Source organism: Phoca vitulina, unplaced genomic scaffold, assembly GCF_004348235.1.
Source record: "Phoca vitulina isolate PV1807 unplaced genomic scaffold, GSC_HSeal_1.0 scaffold16, whole genome shotgun sequence".
Lineage (NCBI taxonomy): Eukaryota > Metazoa > Chordata > Mammalia > Carnivora > Phocidae > Phoca > Phoca vitulina.
This window is the reverse complement of record NW_022589719.1, coordinates 33279827-33297621: the sequence shown is the minus strand read 5'-3', so window position 1 is coordinate 33297621 and position 17795 is coordinate 33279827. Positions and strand designations below refer to the sequence as shown.

General features: G+C 63.2%; 2 protein-coding genes across 6 annotated transcripts in view; one reads left to right on the top strand and one right to left on the bottom strand.

Moving 5' to 3' along the window:
• Positions 1-710: 710 nt before the first annotated feature.
• On the top strand, positions 711-13851 carry PITPNM1 (phosphatidylinositol transfer protein membrane associated 1). 4 transcript variants are annotated; one of them, XM_032414498.1, is made up of 24 exons: positions 1373-1394; positions 1824-1942; positions 3356-3570; positions 3657-3778; positions 3984-4208; positions 5690-6016; positions 6094-6189; positions 6272-6379; positions 7079-7140; positions 7244-7494; positions 7806-7995; positions 8082-8189; positions 8440-8597; positions 8685-8890; positions 9293-9463; positions 10131-10295; positions 10513-10661; positions 10773-10883; positions 11272-11388; positions 11569-11717; positions 11808-11957; positions 12042-12225; positions 12555-12683; positions 13329-13851. In XM_032414498.1, exons 2-24 carry the CDS (start codon positions 1865-1867, stop codon positions 13590-13592), a joined length of 3735 nt encoding a protein of 1244 aa, XP_032270389.1. In that variant the 5' UTR covers positions 1373-1394; positions 1824-1864; the 3' UTR covers positions 13593-13851. The 4 variants fall into 4 exon arrangements, with proteins under 4 accessions (XP_032270387.1, XP_032270388.1, XP_032270386.1 ...); XM_032414496.1 differs by lacking the exon at positions 1373-1394 and adding an exon at positions 711-873 and having other exon boundaries at positions 11272-11717; XM_032414497.1 differs by lacking the exon at positions 1373-1394 and adding an exon at positions 1329-1349 and having other exon boundaries at positions 11272-11717.
• A 578-nt stretch (positions 13852-14429) lies between these two features.
• The window catches only part of AIP (aryl hydrocarbon receptor interacting protein), a 5526-nt gene continuing 2160 nt past the window's right edge, over positions 14430-17795 (bottom strand). The window contains exons 2-6 of one of the 2 annotated variants that reach the window (XM_032414499.1): positions 16786-16965; positions 15793-15981; positions 15205-15381; positions 14967-15108; positions 14430-14742 (exon numbers count right to left, since the gene is read on the bottom strand). In XM_032414499.1, the coding sequence (XP_032270390.1) occupies positions 14537-14742; positions 14967-15108; positions 15205-15381; positions 15793-15981; positions 16786-16965 (894 nt within the window). In that variant the 3' untranslated portion in view covers positions 14430-14536. The remainder of the gene's footprint in view (positions 14743-14966; positions 15109-15204; positions 15382-15792; positions 15982-16785; positions 16966-17795) is intronic. The other variant, XM_032414500.1, reaches the window with a different exon arrangement.

The window sequence follows — 17795 nt, the reverse complement described above, 5'->3', positions numbered from 1 at the left end:
CCTTCTCCCCAGCACCTGGGAAACAGAGCCAAGGGGAGAGGAGTGGCTTCCAACAGGGCTGAGACCCAGCCCCATGCTGCCATCCACTGTCCCAGCACCTTCTAGCTGGCTGGGTGTGGTCCCATGAGCCCAGCCCTCAGGTGTCTCAGCCTTTGCCCAGGGTCTGGTTGGCCAGACTTGTGGACCCGGAAGGCATCAGTGGGGAAAGCCGTGGGGCCCCACTCAGGGGCTAGACCAAGGTTTCAGAGTGACTACAGCCCTCTGCCTGTAGCTGAATGACCCTAGAGGCCTGGGGCACTGGAACCCCGGCCCCTCAGAAGAGGCAAGCCTTAAACCACTGCTTCTCGCCAGACTTTGTGGGCTGAGGCATTTCCCCTACCCCGGGTCCCAGGTTCGAGGGCTGGGGAGAATGGGGATGGGGTCCTGCCATATTTCCAGGGCACCCAGAAGGGCTGGGCTAGGGTGGAGATAGGAACCACGAGTGCTTAGGGGATCCCAAGGAACATAGAAGGAGTAAAAAGCGCTAGCATTTGGAGAACTGCCTCTTCCCCGGCCGGCTTGGGGAAGGAAGGCAGGGGCCGCCCTCCTCCGCCGCGGGCGGGGCTGCCGGGACCCCGCGGGAGTGGGGAGGGCCAACCGGGCCCAGGAAAGGGGCGGGGCGGCCGCAGTGACGCGGCCGGCGGCGGGGAGGGACGGCAGGGGCACCGGCGGGCGGACCCGGAGGAAGGTCGGGGCCATGGGCCCGCGCTGCGCCTCCAGAGGGTCCGGCCACTGCTGGAACCCGAGGCTGGGGCCGGGGGCGCTCCGGGCTCCGACCAACGGCCCGTCCGCCCCCGCCCGTACCGGGTGAGGGGTCCCCGCCCTAAACTAGAGGTGAGCCGGGACGTTGGCGGGCGGGCCAAGAGCGCGGCGGGGGCCGGGGACGCCGGGGAGCAGAGGGAAGTGGGGACAATGGGGCCTCTAGCCTGTTCGCTGGGTGCGAGGTGGGGAGGTGGGAGGGGTGCCTGCGGCGGAACCGGGGCGCAGGTGGGCGGAGCGGGTCTCCCAGGGTGGGGGCCCGTGGGGTACCCAGTGGAGCCGCTCTTGCCTCAGCCCGAAGAGGGGTCAACCCCGGGAAGGATGATGGGGTGGCAGCATAAACGAGTGCCGGGGGTCCAGGAGGGATGCTGAGGAGGGGAAGTCGAGGACCGGGCTGCGGGCCAGAATAGGGAAGGCAGGTCTGGGGGCCGGAGGGGTTAGTTATGTGGTCCTGGAAGGTAGGTCCGGGTGCGGGGGGTGGGGAACACTGACAGACGCGCAGAGGAGGGGCGCACGGATCTGCTCTGCGGAGAGCCACCCCGGCCGACAAGGTTCTAAGTGGATGTCTGGGAGTGGGGGACATGCGACCCCACCGAGTATGGGAAACGGGGTGCAGGGGGCGGGACCCGAGGGGCTGGTTGCGGAAGGCGGGCCAGGAAGGAGGGGACCGGGGCTTCTGGGGGCGCGGCCCCGAGGGATTTTGAGGGGGCTTGGGACGTGGCCGCGGCTGGAGAGGCGAAGGTGGCCCGTTAGCCCGCCGGCCCGCGCCCGCCGCTCCGGGGGGCCCGCGTCAGCGCGCGGTTGCCATGGCGACGGGCGGGCGGGGGACAGGGGCTGCGCGGAAAAGAGGTCAGCGCTGAGCCTCGCTGCGGCTCGCGGCCCCCGGCGGCGCTGGGCTCGCCTCTGCCTCCCCCGTGGCGGGCCCAGGCATGGGGTCGGGCGGCGCGAGCCCTCCGGCCCGCGCGCAGGGCTCGGGGCCGCGCGCCGCCGCCCCGCACTGACTGCCGCGCCGTGCCCTGCGCCAGGCGGAGCGGAGGCCGCGCGCGGCCGGCAGAGCACCTTCAGGATGCTCATCAAGGAGTACCACATTCTGCTGCCCATGAGCCTGGATGAGTACCAGGTGGCCCAGCTCTACATGATCCAGGTGAGGGCGGTGGGAAGCAGGAGCCCAAGGGGCCACACTTCCTGATGGGGTAATGGCAGGAGCACGCAGGCCGCACCTGGGACGAGGGGCTGGGCCCAGCTCAACCCCCATCAGCCCAGCTCTGAGCCTAGGGGAGGACAGAGAAGTACCCCTTCCAATGCGGGGCGTCGGGGAGGGGTGGCTGTGGGAAAAGGGGCAGAAGGGCCTAGCGGTGCCTCCCCATCCCCCAAGTGACTGGCCCCTGGTTGACGCACAGCCCACTTCTGATCTCCTTTAATCCTCCTTAGAATCCTAACCCCTTGCGGGAGGGAAAGGAGTGCATGAGGAGGCAAGAGCGAGAGGCAGGGAGCCAGGAGGGGTGCTAGGTGGTAGAGAAGACTGGAAGGGGGTCCCCAGAGGGTGCATGATCCTGACAACCCCAGGTGGTCAGGGAGATGGGAATGAGGATCAGACCCCAAAACTGTGACAGACAGGGGCAGGCAGAGACCCAAGAGGGTGAGGCAGGGGTCTGGGCTTGGGAAGGTTGCAGCAAGGCAGGCTCTCGAGGCAGGAAAACTGTTCAGGGCCTCGGGGAGGCCTGTGTTCCCCAGAAATGAGGGTTAGGGTCTGAAGAGACAGGAGGGCCAGGATCTGGCCTCAGGGGGTTGAGTGAGCCAAGTTCAGGCTCCAGAGCTATAAAAGGGCAGGAACTTTGCTCTCAAGCTACAAGGGGTGTGGCAGGAGCTGGTATTGGGGTCCCAGAGAGGGAGGGGACTGGGGTCAGGTTCTCAGAGAGGTGTGGGCCCCTTTCACTGTCCTCAATTCTTCCAGCCCACCCTCCCAGGCCCCTTTGCTGCCCCTGGAGCACATGCGGCACACTCCTACCTCAGGAGCTGGTATTGGCGTCCCCTCCGCCTGGGATAGTTCCCCCCAGCCCCATGTGCACCCACATCTACCCTCCCCCACTTCAAGTCATAGTCACACTGTGGTCATGTCATCTTCCCAATGAGGCTTTCCGTGATCATCCTGTCATAATCGTACGCTTTCTTCTTCCCATGACACTTAGCACTTCTAACATACCATGTCATTTGCTTCTCTTAAGTCCCTCCCTCCCCTGGAACCAAAGTCCCACAGGGCAGGCAGGGGTCTTTGCTTTGTTCATCAACAGGAGGTCCCAATGAATATAATCCCAATATGCCTGGAACAGAGCAGACAATAAGTACGTGAATGAGTGCTGGGTTGCGAGCCCTATGGAGGACTGGACAGCAGCTGTGATCCTGATCCCAGGGAGCTGCAGGGGACCAGGATCGGGTTTCAGGGGGGTGGAAAGGCTGGGGCTAGGGCTTCAGCACTGTGCAGGGGCCAGGCTGAGCTGGGGACCCCAGGAGCTCAGCTGGGGCTGAGCTGCCCTTTCTGCTCTGCCCCGGGGTGCAGAAAAAGAGCCGGGAGGAGTCGAGTGGTGAGGGCAGTGGTGTGGAGATCCTGGCCAACCGGCCCTACGCGGACGGGCCCGGCGGCAGCGGGCAGTACACGCACAAGGTGTACCACGTGGGCTCCCACATCCCAGGCTGGTTCCGGGCACTGCTGCCCAAGGCTGCCCTGCAGGTGGAAGAGGAATCCTGGAATGCCTATCCTTACACCCGAACACGGTGAGTGGGGGGCAGCGGGCCTGGGGCGACAAGAAGAACAGCCCTGGTGGGCACAGCAATGATCCTCACCCCTGACCTGTGCCCAGGTACACCTGCCCCTTTGTGGAGAAATTCTCCATTGAAATAGAGACGTATTACCTGCCTGATGGGGGGCAGCAGCCGAATGTCTTCAACCTGAGTGGAGCTGAGAGGAGACAGCGCATCCTGGGTGAGGCCCAGGGCCAGTGAGGGGACCCCAGAGCCCCTCTCAGGCCACCTGCCACCTCAGTGGGCAGCCTCTGACAAGTCACAGGCTCTCTCCTGGCCTCGGCTTCCTGGCCGTGGAAGGCTGCCCTCCCAATCCCAAGGCAGGGAAGGGGTGGCCAGGGGGTACGGGACTGGTGTGGTTCAGTGCCACTGGACCCCCCCCCCAGACACCATCGACATCGTGCGGGATGCAGTGGCCCCAGGAGAATACAAAGCAGAAGAGGACCCCCGGCTGTACCGCTCAGCCAAGACTGGCCGAGGACCGCTGGCTGATGACTGGGCGCGCACAGCGGCCCAAACAGGGCCCCTCATGTGTGCCTATAAGCTGTGCAAGGTCGAGTTCCGCTACTGGGGCATGCAGGCCAAGATCGAGCAGTTCATCCATGATGTCGGTGAGCACCCCGCCGCAGGAGGTTCCCTTGACCCAGCATGCACCAGGCACCCTGTGTTTGAGCCAGGGATGCTCCCAGGCTACTGGGGACGCAGAAGAATAAAGCCATCATTTCCATTCGATATGGCACTGAGGCAGAGGGGAGCAGCCCAGCTCGGCTGGGGGCCAGGGGGGCCTAGCCTTGAGGCATAGGTAAGAGTCAGGAGGGCAAGAAGCTGGGGACATGATCTCTGAGGTCCAGAGGGCTCTGACATTCAGAGATGCTGCTTTTCATCCGTTAAGCTTCCAGGATTCTCCAACGTTCTGTGGGTCAAGGGAGACTTAGAAACACTCAAAAGGGTCAGCAGCCCGCACCAGCAACACACTAAGAAGTCCAGCCTAAGGCTGGGACTCTGCCATCATTCTGTTGGGGTCCCTCCTGCTCCCAGCTCCCATGGCCCCATGCTCTGGCCCCGGTATCCAGGAGTCCTGTTTCTAACCCCACAGCACCTGCAGCTCAGCCCCACCCCATCCCCTAGCTCTGAGGGTGGGCCACCTGCTGGTAGAACAGTCCTCAGATGGGGGCGTGCAGAGGCCTGGGCTCCATGGGACCTCCAGTGAGCCACTTCCCATCTCTGCACCTTAGTTTTCCCTTCTGTGAATGAGCAGGAGGCTGGGCCAGGTATTAAGAACTAATACTGACTGAGCATTCACAACATGTAAGGTGCTTGGCTAATCACTTTTCCTGTAAGGTTTCCTTTAACCCCCATGACACCCCTGCAAGGTAAGAACCACTATTCCCACTTTACAGACCAGATGAGGAAATTTAGCTTAGAGAATAATATAGGCTCCTTGTCTTACATTTGTAAAAATACCAGAAAGCACAAATAAGAAAATGAAATCACCCACATATAACTGCTGTTAAGATTCTGATATATTTCCTTCCAGAAGTTTATAATTATAATCCAACTATTATTAGTTTATTTCCTAGATACTGAAGTTTCTAACTTTATTCCTCTGCTTCAGATGAAAATATCCCAGAATGGGTATCATCTTTCGCTACAAACTTCATTAAGTGCCAACACTTCCATTAACTATTAACACCTTCATTAACTATCAACAATTTCATTAACTGTTAATGCCTAATTGTTAACTCCTCTGAAGAAGTCAGCAAGAAGCTAGTGAGAAAGACAGCAAGAAGCCTTGGTCCCAGCTTCCCAGGGTGTCAGCGTTGGGTTTGTGCTCAAGAGTTGGGGTGCCCAGAGGGATAAAAGAGGCAGGGATGGAGGGAGGGAGGTGGGGCAGGAAGACAAATGCCCCAGTTTCTATTCCCAACTCCCGGACGGCACTCGCCCTGCCCTACTTTATGGCTCCGGGTGGGTGGTGTGCCCAGGGGAGCCATCACCCAATGTAGAGGGCTGGGCCTGTGGCTGCCCAGTGGCAGTGGTAGGGAAACGCGGACTGGGGGTGGGGGGCATGGTTATGATGCCTGGGCACCTACAGGTCTGCGTCGGGTGATGCTACGGGCCCACCGCCAGGCCTGGTGCTGGCAGGATGAATGGACAGAGCTCAGCATGGCTGACATCCGGGCGCTGGAGGAGGAGACCGCCCGGATGTTGGCACAGCGCATGGCCAAGTGCAACTCGGGCAGTGAGGGGCCGGAGGCCCAGGCCCCCGGGAAGCCTAGTGTTGAGGCCCGGGCCGCAGCCAGCCACGCTGGCACCCCTGACGGGCCTGAGGCACCCTCCGGCCCCGACGCCTCGCCAGATGCCAGTTTCGGCAAGCAGTGGTCCTCCTCCTCCCGTTCCTCCTACTCATCCCAGCACGGAGGTGAGGCTGGGGCACAGGGGAGGGAGGGAGCCGCCCTCAGGCTGGACGCCCAGGCTGAGGTGGGTGTGGCCCTGCAGGGGGCGTGTCTCCCCAGAGCTTGTCTGAGTGGCGCATGCAGAACATCGCCCGAGACTCAGAGAACAGCTCCGAGGAGGAGTTCTTTGATGCCCACGGTCAGCACCACAGCCCTGCTGGGGGTGGAGGTGTCCCTGAGCAGCTCCCACTGCCCCATGATACAGCCCCTCGTCCTTTCAGAAGGCTTCTCGGACAGTGACGAGGTCTTCCCCAAGGAGATGACCAAGTGGAACTCCAATGACTTCATTGATGCCTTTGCCTCCCCTGTGGAGGCCGAGGGGACACCAGGTAAAGATTGCCAGCCACCAGCACCCTATGTGCAGTCGACGCTCCGAGAAACACTCAGTCCTAAGCTTAATGGGGTCCTAAATCGAATGTCAATCCGGGGAGGGTGCTCATTAAATACACAGACGAATGGTGAGTGGATAAGGGATGGATAGATGGATGGGATTAGACTGTATGCCAAGTTCAGACGTAGCCCAAAACATGAAGGAATTAATTTGGAGTCCAGGAAGGCTTCACATGGGAGGTGATGTCTAAGCCGCATTTTGAAGGATTGGACTAGCTCTGTCCAACAGAACTTTCTGTGATGATGGAAATGTTCTAGCCACTAGCTACGTGTGGTTTCTAAGCACTCGAAATGTGGCTAGTGCGACTGAGGAGCTGAGTTTTGTATTGTATTGCATTTTAAGTTATTTCAGTTTAAATAGGCACACGTGGCTGGGGGCTACCGTACTGGACAGGGAGGATTAGAAGGAATTTCCCGGGCAAACAGGCACTGTAGGGAGAGGCGTCCCTGACAGCAGCGGGACCAGCATGTGCAAAGGCCCAGAAATGTGAAATGACCCATGAGAGCCTGATGAGGGAGGACCGAGGAAGATGGGGGCTTGCTCGGGCAGACAGCAAAGCAGGGGTATCTGAAGTACCAGATGAGGGGATCCCCACAGGCCCCTCAGCCTCCTTCACTGGCTTCACCCTGTCCTACAGACCCTGGAACCGAGGCCACCAAAGACATTGGGGAAGGGGCCCGAGCACCCAGGGACTCAGAGGTGAGTATGGTCAGCCACCGCACGTCTGCAGTTCTGCCCCCCCCCCGCCCCCGCCAGGCAGGCTACTGCTCTTGACGCACCTGGCACCCACTGTGCCCCACAGGGCCCAGACGGAGCCGCGGAGCTGGGGGCCGAGGCATGCGCAGTCCACGCCCTCTTCCTCATCCTGCACAGCGGCAACATCCTGGACTCAGGCCCCGGAGACGCCGACTCCAAGCAGGCGGACGTGCAGACCCTGAGCCTGGCCTTTGAGGCTGTCACACGAATCCACTTCCCCGAGGCCTTGGGCCACGTGGCACTGCGTCTGGTGCCCTGCCCACCTGTCTGCGCTGCTGCCTATGCCCTTGTCTCCAAGTACTGGTCAGGGGTGGATGGGTGGGGGGACGTACAGGGTCTTCAAGGTGCGGATGGCGCGGGGCTCCAGGGACCAGAGAGGCCCCATGAGGAAGGGGGAGGAGGCCAGGAAGCCAGACACCTGGGCTGGTCACCCACCCAACTGGACTCCAGTTTCTAGGCAGTGGCTCCGTGCCAAAGGCCCCTTGGGTGCTGATGCTCCCCACAAAGGCCCCACGGTGCTAGGAGTTGCCAACAGGCCAAGGGGACTCGGAGGGAGCAGTGGAGGGGCTGGAGGCCCTCCCACCCACCCGCCACACCTCCTCCTACAGCCTGAGCCCCTACAGCCACGACGGTGACGGCCTGTCCCGCTCCCAGGACCACATTCCCCTGGCTGCCCTGCCACTGCTGGCCACCTCATCCTCCCGGTACCAGGGCGCGGTGGCCACTGTCATCGCTCGCACCAACCAGGCCTATGCTGCCTTCCTGCGCTCCCCTGAGGGTGCCGGCTTCTGCGGGCAGGTCAGGGGGTAGGGATGTCCCGGGGAGTCCTCCAGCTGCCTGCCTCTGCCGGAGCCCCTCCTGATGGCGCCACTCTCCCGGCTCAGGTGGTGCTGATCGGGGACGGCGTCGGCGGGATCCTGGGCTTTGACGCGCTCTGCCACGGTGCTGGTGCGGGCTCGGGAAGCCGGGGCAGCAGCCGCCGAGGGAGCATGGTCAGTGTGGCCGAACCCTGCCGCCTCAGGAGGGGGGGTGTCTCTCCAGCTCTAGGGCTCTGGCCCCTGCAATAGGACTTCTCTTCGGGCAGCTCCCCGGCTGCCTTGTGTGGTCCCCTCTTGGACTCCGCCCGAGGTCTCTCTCCTGGAGTCCCTGCCCAGCCGCCCAAGCCTCTCTCCTCACTTCCAAATAAGTAGAAATCGAATCGTCTCCAATCCTAAGGATATTTCTGTCCCCTGTTTTGTCTAGAACAATGAGCTGCTCTCCCCGGAGGTCGGCCCAGTGCGGGACCCCCTGGCAGATGGGGTGGAGGGGCTGGGCCGGGCCAGCCCAGAACCCTCAGTCCTGCCTGCCCAGCGCACCCCCAGCGACATGACCAGTCCTGAGCCCGAGGGTGCTCAGAGCAGGTGACACTTCTGCCCCATAACCCATGCCCTGGGCTTGTGTTGGGCTGTGGAGGAAGCAGCACTGAGCACCCCTCCCCCCCCCCACAGCCTGCAGGCAGCCGCCCCAGCCACCTCCTCTGGGGAGCCCAGGCGGGCAAGCACAGCCTCCTGCCCACCTGCTGCCACTTCTGAGGCTCCTGACGGCCCCACCAGCGCTGCCCGCCTTGACTTCAAGGTCTCCGGCTTCTTCCTCTTTGGCTCCCCGCTGGGCCTGGTGCTGGCTTTGCGCAAAACCGTGATGCCCGCCTTGGAGGGTGAGCCCTCGGGGTGGGGGTGGGAGCCACACCCTTTCCTTCACTGCTCCTCCCTAGCTCTTTCGTCCCCCATGAGATGCTGGCATTATTGCCATACCCCACTGTACAAAGATGCTGGCTAGAGAAGGGGAACCTGAGGCCCAGAAAGAAGGGACTTGCCACGGCCAAGTTTCCCTTCTCCGCTTGAGAAGGGGTCTGACAGGCAGGGGAAATACTTCATCCTGAATCACATCAGCAGATGAAGGGTCTGATCTCTTAGCCGAGACACCTGTCTCACTTTCTCGGGACCCTGGTGACCTCCCGGGGAGTGCAGTTTGGGAAGTGCTGGCTCAGGGTCACGCAGCCCCTGCCTCCCAGCATGCCCAGCTGAACCTCCTCCTTCCTTTATCTTCTGGGTTCCAGTGGCCCAGATGCGCCCAGCCTGTGAACAGATCTACAACCTCTTCCACGCGGCCGACCCCTGCGCCTCCCGCCTTGAGCCCCTGCTGGCCCCCAAGTTCCAAGCTATCGCCCCACTGGCCGTGCCCCGCTACCAGAAGTTCCCCCTGGGAGATGGCTCATCCCTGCTGTTGGGTATGCTCCCAACCAAGATAAAGGGGAGAAGGAGGAGGGCAGCAACAGGGAGGGATGGGAATGGGCTCCCTGCACCCAAGAAGATGTGAGCTGGTTCCTACATCCTTGATGACCTCTCATGTCACCAGTCCCAAGACCACGGAGCCCTATCCTAGCCCTTTGTGAGGTCTGGATCCCTAAGACCCTCTGACATTCTCTGCCAAGGAGTGGGGGCCAGTAGTGATGGCTGGGCTGGAGAAAGGAGCCAGCGGCACTGGGGTGCTGGTGTCTGGGAATAGCTACAATGTGGGGGGCTGCTGTACCTGCATGTAGGGGTGCACAGCATATCCATACGCACTTGTGTTCATGTCTCGATATGGGGCATGTACCCGTATGCATGCAAGTGGGTACCCATTTGGCCCCGTGAGAGGAGTGGGCCTGTGTTGGAGGGGTGGTAGCAGGCATTCTGGCAGGGACATAGTGGGCTGTCAGCGTGAGCTAGGAGGAGAGAATGCCCCCTACTCTTCCTTTGCATCCAAAACTTCAGCCTCAGCCAAGACCTGACCAGGGAGGGCTGGCAGGGGAGATGGTGGAGGTGCAGGGACCAAGCTGTCTTGGAAGCCCTGGGTGGGAAGACAGGAGGGCAGCCTGGCTCAGACCGCTGCTCAGGTTGCCCCACCTCCCCCAGCTGACACTCTGCAGACACACTCAGTCCTCTTTCTGGAAGAGCTGGAGATGTTGGTGCCCTCAACACCCACCTCTGCCAGCGGTGCCTTCTGGAAGGGCAGTGATTTAGGCACCGATCCACCGACCCAGCCAGCTGCCCCCAGCACCACCAGTGAGGTGGTTAAGAGTAAGTCACCCAGCCATCCAGCCTGGGGAGGGGACACTTATTCTACCTCCCTTGCCCCCAGCGTTTGCTCTGGAACCAGAGGGCCCCGGCACCCAACCTTGGACTTGGCAAAGGGCAGGCTTGGCAGAAAGGAGGGAGGAAAGAGCACCCAGGGGCCAGGCACGTGGGCACGAGGTGGGAGGCCACCCCTGACTCACTGCCCAACGTGGCCGTGCAGTCCTGGAGCGCTGGTGGGGGACCAAGCGGATTGACTACTCGCTCTACTGCCCCGAGGCGCTCACCGCCTTCCCCACCGTCACGCTGCCCCACCTCTTCCACGCCAGCTACTGGGAGTCGGCTGATGTGGTGGCCTTCATCTTGCGCCAGGTGGGCCAGGGGATACGGGGTGGGAGATGTGAACTGGACAAGGGATGGGGAGCCCCGGGCCAGGGGAAGCGCAGCCCCAGGCTCCCCGTTCACGGGGCCTCACGTGCACAGGTGATCGAGAAGGAGCAGCCACAGCTGACGGAATGCGAGGAGCCGTCCATCTACAGCCCGGCCTTCCCCAGAGAGAAGTGGCAGCGCAAACGCACGCAAGTCAAGATCCGGGTATGTGCCCTGCCCCTCGCGCCCTCAGGAGCAAGACCCTGCCCTCTCTCCCCCGCATCCCCGCCCAGCTCCTTCCCGGGACCTTCCCCGGTGCCGCCCCCGCCCCCTACAGTCCTGGCCCCGCCTCCTCGAGCCTCGGCCCCGCCCCTGGGAACCAGGAATCTCCTCCCCTTCCACCGCTGATTCGGACGTCGGATCCTCGCTCTCCGCACGGATCTTCATCCCCTGAATCCCGTCCTGTCACGGCTCCATCCCCTGGGAGCCGCAGTTTACACGCACCCCCGACCTCAGGTCGGGTCGGAAAAGCCGCCCCCATTGGGCCTTGCCCTGTCTGGGCGCGGGTCCCACCCCCGCCGGGCTGCGCGCTCACGCCGTCTCCTCCCGCCAGAACGTCACTTCCAACCACCGGGCAAGCGACACGGTCGTGTGCGAGGGCCGCCCCCAGGTGCTGAATGGGCGCTTCATGTACGGGCCCCTGGACGTGGTCACGCTCACTGGAGAGAAGGTCAGGACACGGAGGCCTTGGCCCCGGGTACACCCGCCTCCATCGAGCCGACCTCGCGCCCACGGGGAACTCTCGGTCCCTCCACCCCCGACGACAGCCTGCCCAGACCCTCCTCCACTCCGGGTCCGGGGGTGCGCGGGGCTCCGGCCCATGGGCCCTCTCGCCCGCTCTCCCCACCAGGTGGACGTCTACATCATGACGCAGCCGCTGTCGGGCAAGTGGATCCACTTCGGCACTGAGGTCACCAACAGCTCCGGCCGCCTCACCTTCCCGGTGCCCCTCGAGCGCGCGCTGGGCATCGGCGTCTACCCGGTGCGCATGGTGGTCAGGTGAGCGCCGGGCGGGCCGGGCTTCCGCGGGCCGGGGCTCTGCCGGGGCCTCACTCGCCCTGTGCCGCTCACGCCGTCCGTGGGCCGCAGGGGCGACCACACGTACGCCGAGTGCTGCCTGACCGTGGTGGCCCGCGGCACCGAGGCCGTGGTCTTCAGCATCGACGGCTCCTTCACCGCCAGCGTCTCCATCATGGGCAGCGACCCGAAGGTGCGCGCCGGCGCCGTGGACGTGGTCAGGTAGGAGCGGCGCCACCCGGCTTGGCCGCCGCGGTGACTGGCCGCACCCCCGGTGGTGGAGCTGACCGCCGTCCCACCCCGCAGGCACTGGCAGGACGCCGGCTACCTGATCGTGTACGTGACGGGCCGGCCCGATATGCAGAAGCACCGCGTGGTGGCCTGGCTGTCGCAGCACAACTTTCCTCACGGCGTCGTCTCCTTCTGCGATGGCCTCACCCACGACCCACTGCGCCAGAAGGCGATGTTTCTGCAGAGCCTGGTGCAGGAGGTGCGGCTGCGGAGGGTCCCGCTCCGCCCCCTCCCGGGGCAGTAGGACGCGCGGAGGCCCACCTGGTCCCACCCTCCCGCCCCGGGACCCTAACTGGCTGGAGAGGCCCCTATGGCTCGGCCCCCTACTGGTCCGAGAGGCCTCTAGTCCTCCTGACCAACTCCGGCTCGCGTGTGGCCCGGTGACGTGAGCCCTGTGGCCCCGCCTCCGTCCGACGAGCCCCGCCCTCGAAACCCTCTGACCTGGGATGCCGAGCGGACCCACCCCGGTCTCGCCCCCGCCCCCCGCCCCCCGCCCCTAGGATGGCTGACCGGCCCCTCCCGCCACAGGTAGAACTGAACATCGTGGCTGGCTATGGGTCCCCTAAAGACGTGGCCGTCTATGCGGCGCTGGGCCTGCCCCCGAGCCAGACCTACATCGTGGGCCGTGCGGTGCGGAAGCTGCAAGCTCAGTGCCAGGTGAGGGCCGAGTGAAGGCGGGGATTGGGAGCTGGCCAGGGAGCCCGAGCCTAGGTCTGAGGCCATGAGGACCACCTGTGTAAAGAAGCACCTGAGGGGATGGCTATAAAAAGGCCAGCTGGCCTCAGGGGACTGGGTTCCTCCTAGGATAGGGTCATGAACAGCTTGGAGCTCCTGGGCAGGCCAGGATTGATAACCGAGGCGGGGGTGTGCTCAGGACCTTGAGTGCTCGGTCCACTCTGGCTTGGCCCTGGGCATGGACCTTGAGCTTTCGGAGCCCCAATTTCCTGTCTGTAGAACAGAAATGATGAGCTGGCACCAACCTCCACAGCTCTCATGAACATCACACAGCACGCACAGGGCGGGGAACAAAGCGAGTGCTCACTGAACCTTAGTTGCTGTTCTTTCCCGCCAAGACCTCAGGAAACTGAAGCCCAGAGAGGCGCAGAGCGAGGACTAAAGCCAGGGTGCTCTGGCTGCCAATCTGGGGTTCCTATCTGCTGAGAGAAGGCTCCGGGTCAGGCTGTGCCAGGCCTATAGCGCTGCCAGCACTGGGCGAGCCTGGGGGCGTCGGGGGGGCAGTCGAGGGCTGCACGTGGGCCTGAGACCAGCCGTGCCCTCATCCCTGCCCACCTCTGCCCACAGTTCCTGTCAGATGGCTACGTGGCCCACCTGGGCCAGCTGGAGGCAGGCTCCCACCCTCATGCCCCCACGGGACCCTCCAGGGCCGCCCTGGCCAAGAGCAGCTACGGCGGGGCCGCCCCTGTGGACTTCCTGCGCAAGCAGAGCCAGCTGCTTCGCTCCAGGGGCCCCAGTCAGGTGGAGCGCGAGGGCCCAGGGACACCGCCCACCACCCTGGCCAGAGGCAAGGCCCGGAGCATCAGCCTCAAGCTGGACAGCGAAGAGTGAGGCCCACACTGGCTGGCCCTGTTATTTATTCATGTACGCGAGGGGCCCAAGTGGCACATGCAGGAGGGCTGGGGGCCCAGACTTGTGGCCCCCCAACCCCACACCCTGCATCTTTGTCTGCCCCTTGGTGTTACTTCCCTTTCATGTCAGGGGCACCTAGCCTCGGTGGGGGGAGGAGGGAGCGGCAAGGGCCCAGAGGCTTTTCCAGTGTGTGTAAATCCATGAAAATAAACCACGTGTAACCCACCTGACTGCCCACGTGCCCGGCACCACAGCGCAACCAAGCCCAGTTTCCAGTTTGATGGGGACACTGAAGGGCTGAGAGGGGCCAGGATGCGCCCAGGGTCATAGCATGGGTTAGAGGCAAGGCCAGAATGGGGGCCGGGGCCTCGGAGGTCTCACGGAGGGCTCTTTCCTCCCTTCTACCCGAGGCTGCCTCCTGAATAGTCATCCCACCCCACCGCACCCTCCCCACCTGGGTCAGCCCCTCAGTTCGCAGGGGCCTAGGGCCATAAGACCACGGGACCAGAGGCTGGAGGGGAGAGCTACACTGGGGGGCCCATCTCACTCAGGCCCTCCTGGCTGTGCCTTTGTCTCCCCCTGAAGACTGAAGGCCCCCAGGCACCTCGGCCCTGGCCAGCAAACACTTCCTTTGTGACAGAGATCCTCCTCCTCACCTCTGTTGGGCACACTGAGGCCCAGAGAGGTCTTGGAGCTGGTAAATGGGAAGCTGGGATTAGAATCCCAAACCTTTGCCTCCCAAAACCACCCGAGTACCAGAAATTCGAGGTGATAACCCTGGCTCCCCCAATGGATCAGCTCGGCAGGCCCAGGGAGAGATAAATACGGCCTTTATATACAGAGAGGCGGGACGTAGCGGGGGCAGGGGTCCTGGCGGCGGCAGCAGTGGGCGAGGCAGGGCGGGCAGGGTGGGCAGGGCCCTATCAGTGGGAGAAGATGCCCCGGAAGCGAGCCTTGTCCTCTTCGTCCTTCTGCCGGATCCGTGCCTCCAGGGCCCGCAGCTCACGGCTCACAATGGGCGCCAGGGCGGGGTCCAGCTCCAGCACCTTGGCAAAGTCAGCCTGGGCCTCCTGGGCGTTCCACACGGCCGCGTGCGCCTTGCCCCGCTTGAAGTAGGCCTTGACATTGTCTGCAGGGGCACCCGCGGGCAGCAGGCGTGCAAAGGCATGAGGGGCGGGGTGGGGGCAGGCCAAGCCAGCCGCCCGGCCTGACTTTCTGGCACCGTGGTCCCCTCCTGGGTCAGAGCCCTCCCGACCCGAGGTTGCCAAGCACACCCTGCCGAAGCCCGTCCCTGGCAGCGCAGAGCCCACGGCCCTGCCCGGGTGGGGGACGTGCGCGGGGGCCCGTGCTCACCGTCGTACTTGTTGAGGATGGAGGAGCAGTGGTCCAGCACCTCGTAGTACTCCTGTGCCACCAGCTTGCACTGGCAGTAATTGAGCAGCAGCGGGGTGATCTGCTGATCCAGCTGGATCCAGTCAGGGGACCCAGGCTGCTCCTGGGGGCACGGGCGCAGGGCGAGGGCAGAAGGAGCTGAGAGCCGGGTCCCCTGGCTCCCCACCCCCCGCCCCCCCCCCCGCCCCCGGGGCCGCACCTTCATCTGCAGGTTCTTGAGGCACGCGATGGCATCGTAGTACTTGGCGGCCGCCTCCTTCACGTGGCCCTCACGGTACAGCTTGTTGCCCTCCTGGTGGATGACCGGCACGGCCTTGGCCTTCTCCTCGTCCGTCATGGCCCAGGGGTCCTGCTGGTACGTGCCGGGCTTCTCCACCTGCCGGAGCGTGGGCCGCGTCAGGGTGAGGCCTGGCGGGGGGGGACCACGGCTTCTCCGCGGCAGGCCTGCCCGGCCTCTGGGCCTCGGACGCCAGGAGCAGAACCACTCGTTCACTCCTGACCACTCGACAACCGTTTAAGTCGCACCTCCCACCTGCCCAGCTTCCAGGAACAGAGCCGTGAACAAGACGGTGAAAAGCCCCACCCTCACGGAGACTTCTGGAGGCAGTGGGCTCCCCCCTTCCCAGGCAGGGGGGAGACCCAGGGGGACTGCCGGGGTCCCACCAGGCGTTCTTGTACCCGCCCTGTCCCGACCCCCCCAACAGTCCATCCACCAAGCCCACAGCCCCGGGCAGGCAGGCAGGGCCAGTTCCTGCCGTGAGGCCCCTGGGGCTTGGGGGCCCCTCACCTTAAGCAACTCAATGTCGAAGATGAGAGGCTGGGGGTTCTGCTGCAGGGCATCCAGGTCGGCGTGGCCCAGGGAACTGTGCTCGTGCATCTGGGCGATCCCACAGCAGTGCCGCTGGCCCTCCAGAGGGTCCTTGCCCGCTGCGATGTTGCGCAAACTCTTGGCCACCAGCGGATACAGGACCACATGCTGCAGAAAGGCGGGTGGGCACCAGGGGCTCTGTCAGCGTGGGCTGCCTGGTCACCAGGCCCAAGAGGCCCAGCCCCCGGCCCCATCACCATCTGAGAAAGGACACTGAAGCCCAGAGGGGGCAGCAACTGGCTCAGGCCCCAGTCCGTTAAAACGCAGGAGGGCTTCTCCCTCAGGAGTCCTCTGGCGTCCCAGCCTTCTGTTCTGGCGAAGTTCCCAGCTCCTGCCACACTCTCTGGCCACCAAACCAAGCACCCCTCCCACGCCCAACACAAACACACACTCTCACTGTCAACCCATCTCCCCTGCCCTTACAAGCTCAGTGAGACTCTTGCCTCTTCCTCCTCCCGGAGGTGTAGCCCACAAGCTGGACTTCTCACTGTACTGGGGTCCCTCCCTCCACATTCTATTCTCAGCGTCTCTTCCTTCTCTCCTGCCCCAGCCTCACCCCATTCAGGGCCTGTCTCAGGTCTGGGCCCAAGATAGAAACTCAAAGCCCTTGGCCGAGACCTCCAGGCATAGAGGACCTAGCCTTTGACCTTTCACTAGGAACAGCTGCTGAGATGGTGCGAACCAGACTAACCCCCACCCCAGTCCAAGCACCTCTGCTCACTGCCCCTCCTACCTATAGGGGGGCAGTCTAGCTAATGAAGAGGAGAAGGCAGAAGAGGCCAGGACCCCAGTGTCCTATTGTTGTGGCGCCCTGGAGGGAGTTGGCGGTGGCCTAGCTAGGGCACAGGCCCTGGGATGGGGAATAGGGAACGGCAGGACAGACACGACAGGCAGGTGCGGGACGCCAGGTACCTTGACGTCACAGCAGAACTGGGCGATCTCCCCCTCACGCATGGTGCACACGATGGTCTCCCACACAGGCAGCTTGAACTTCTTGCCAATGATGAGCTCCATGGGCTTGCCACGCACCCGGCTGTCGTCCAGCACGGCGCCCTCCTTGTTGCTGTGCAGAGTCCGATAGTGGAACGTGGCCTGCAGGCCACATGTGGATAAGGCAAGGGCACAAGCTCTCACCAAGCCCCCAAGGACAAGCCCAGCTCCCAGCCTGCAGATAGCACAGGGTACAGGACTCGCCCAAGGGTCACTACCTGACCTCCACCCCACCACCCAGGGGAAGAAACTAAGTCACACGGTTTGGGGGTGGACAGGCTGGGATGGGATCCCAAGCACTCTGGCACCAAATGTTCTTTCAATAAATATTTACTGAGCACATATTATGTGCCTGAGCTCTGTGCTAGACACAGCAGTAAACAAAGACAAAAGTCCCTGCACCCACAGAGTTCACATGGAACTTCCAGAGAAAGGAGAGGAGTCTGAAACAAAACAGTGTACTGTGGACAGTGGAGCTAAGGGCTACAGATCAGAAAACAAAATGCAGCAGAGGAAGACTGGGCGGATTTATACACGGGAGGCGGGCACTGTCTGAGAAGGCAACATTTAAGCAGAGATCTGAAGAGAGGAAGAGAGAAAGCACGCCAGACCAGATGCTGGGGTAGGACACTTGTGTGAACCTTCTAGGCCAAAAGAACAGCAGGGCGATCGTGTGGTGTGTTCAAGAAGCATCAAGGCCAGTGTGGCAGAAGCAGAGTGAATGAGGGGAGGGGTGCACTGTGGGGTCACCGGAGTCAAGGGGACAGATCCTGCAGGGCCTGGAGGGTGTGGTGAGGACGTCGTGTTTTTACTCTGGGCGGCTCCACGCAGAGGAGGGACAGGATCTGACTTGGGTTCCACAGCTGCCAAGATGAGAGAATAGAATGTGGCGGGGGGGGGGGGGGGGGGGGGGGGGGGGGGGGGGGGGTGGG

Bases quoted from the DNA above. Each gene is read 5' to 3' on its own strand.
- PITPNM1 (XM_032414496.1), top strand. From the start codon at position 1,865: ATGCTCATCAAGGAGTACCACATTCTGCTGCCCATGAGCCTGGATGAG. The intron at 3,779-3,983 runs GTGAGGCCCAGG...CCCCCCCCCCAG, and splicing joins GAGGAGACAGCGCATCCTGG to ACACCATCGACATCGTGCGG. The intron at 8,190-8,439 runs GTCAGTGTGGCC...TGTTTTGTCTAG, and splicing joins GCAGCCGCCGAGGGAGCATG to AACAATGAGCTGCTCTCCCC.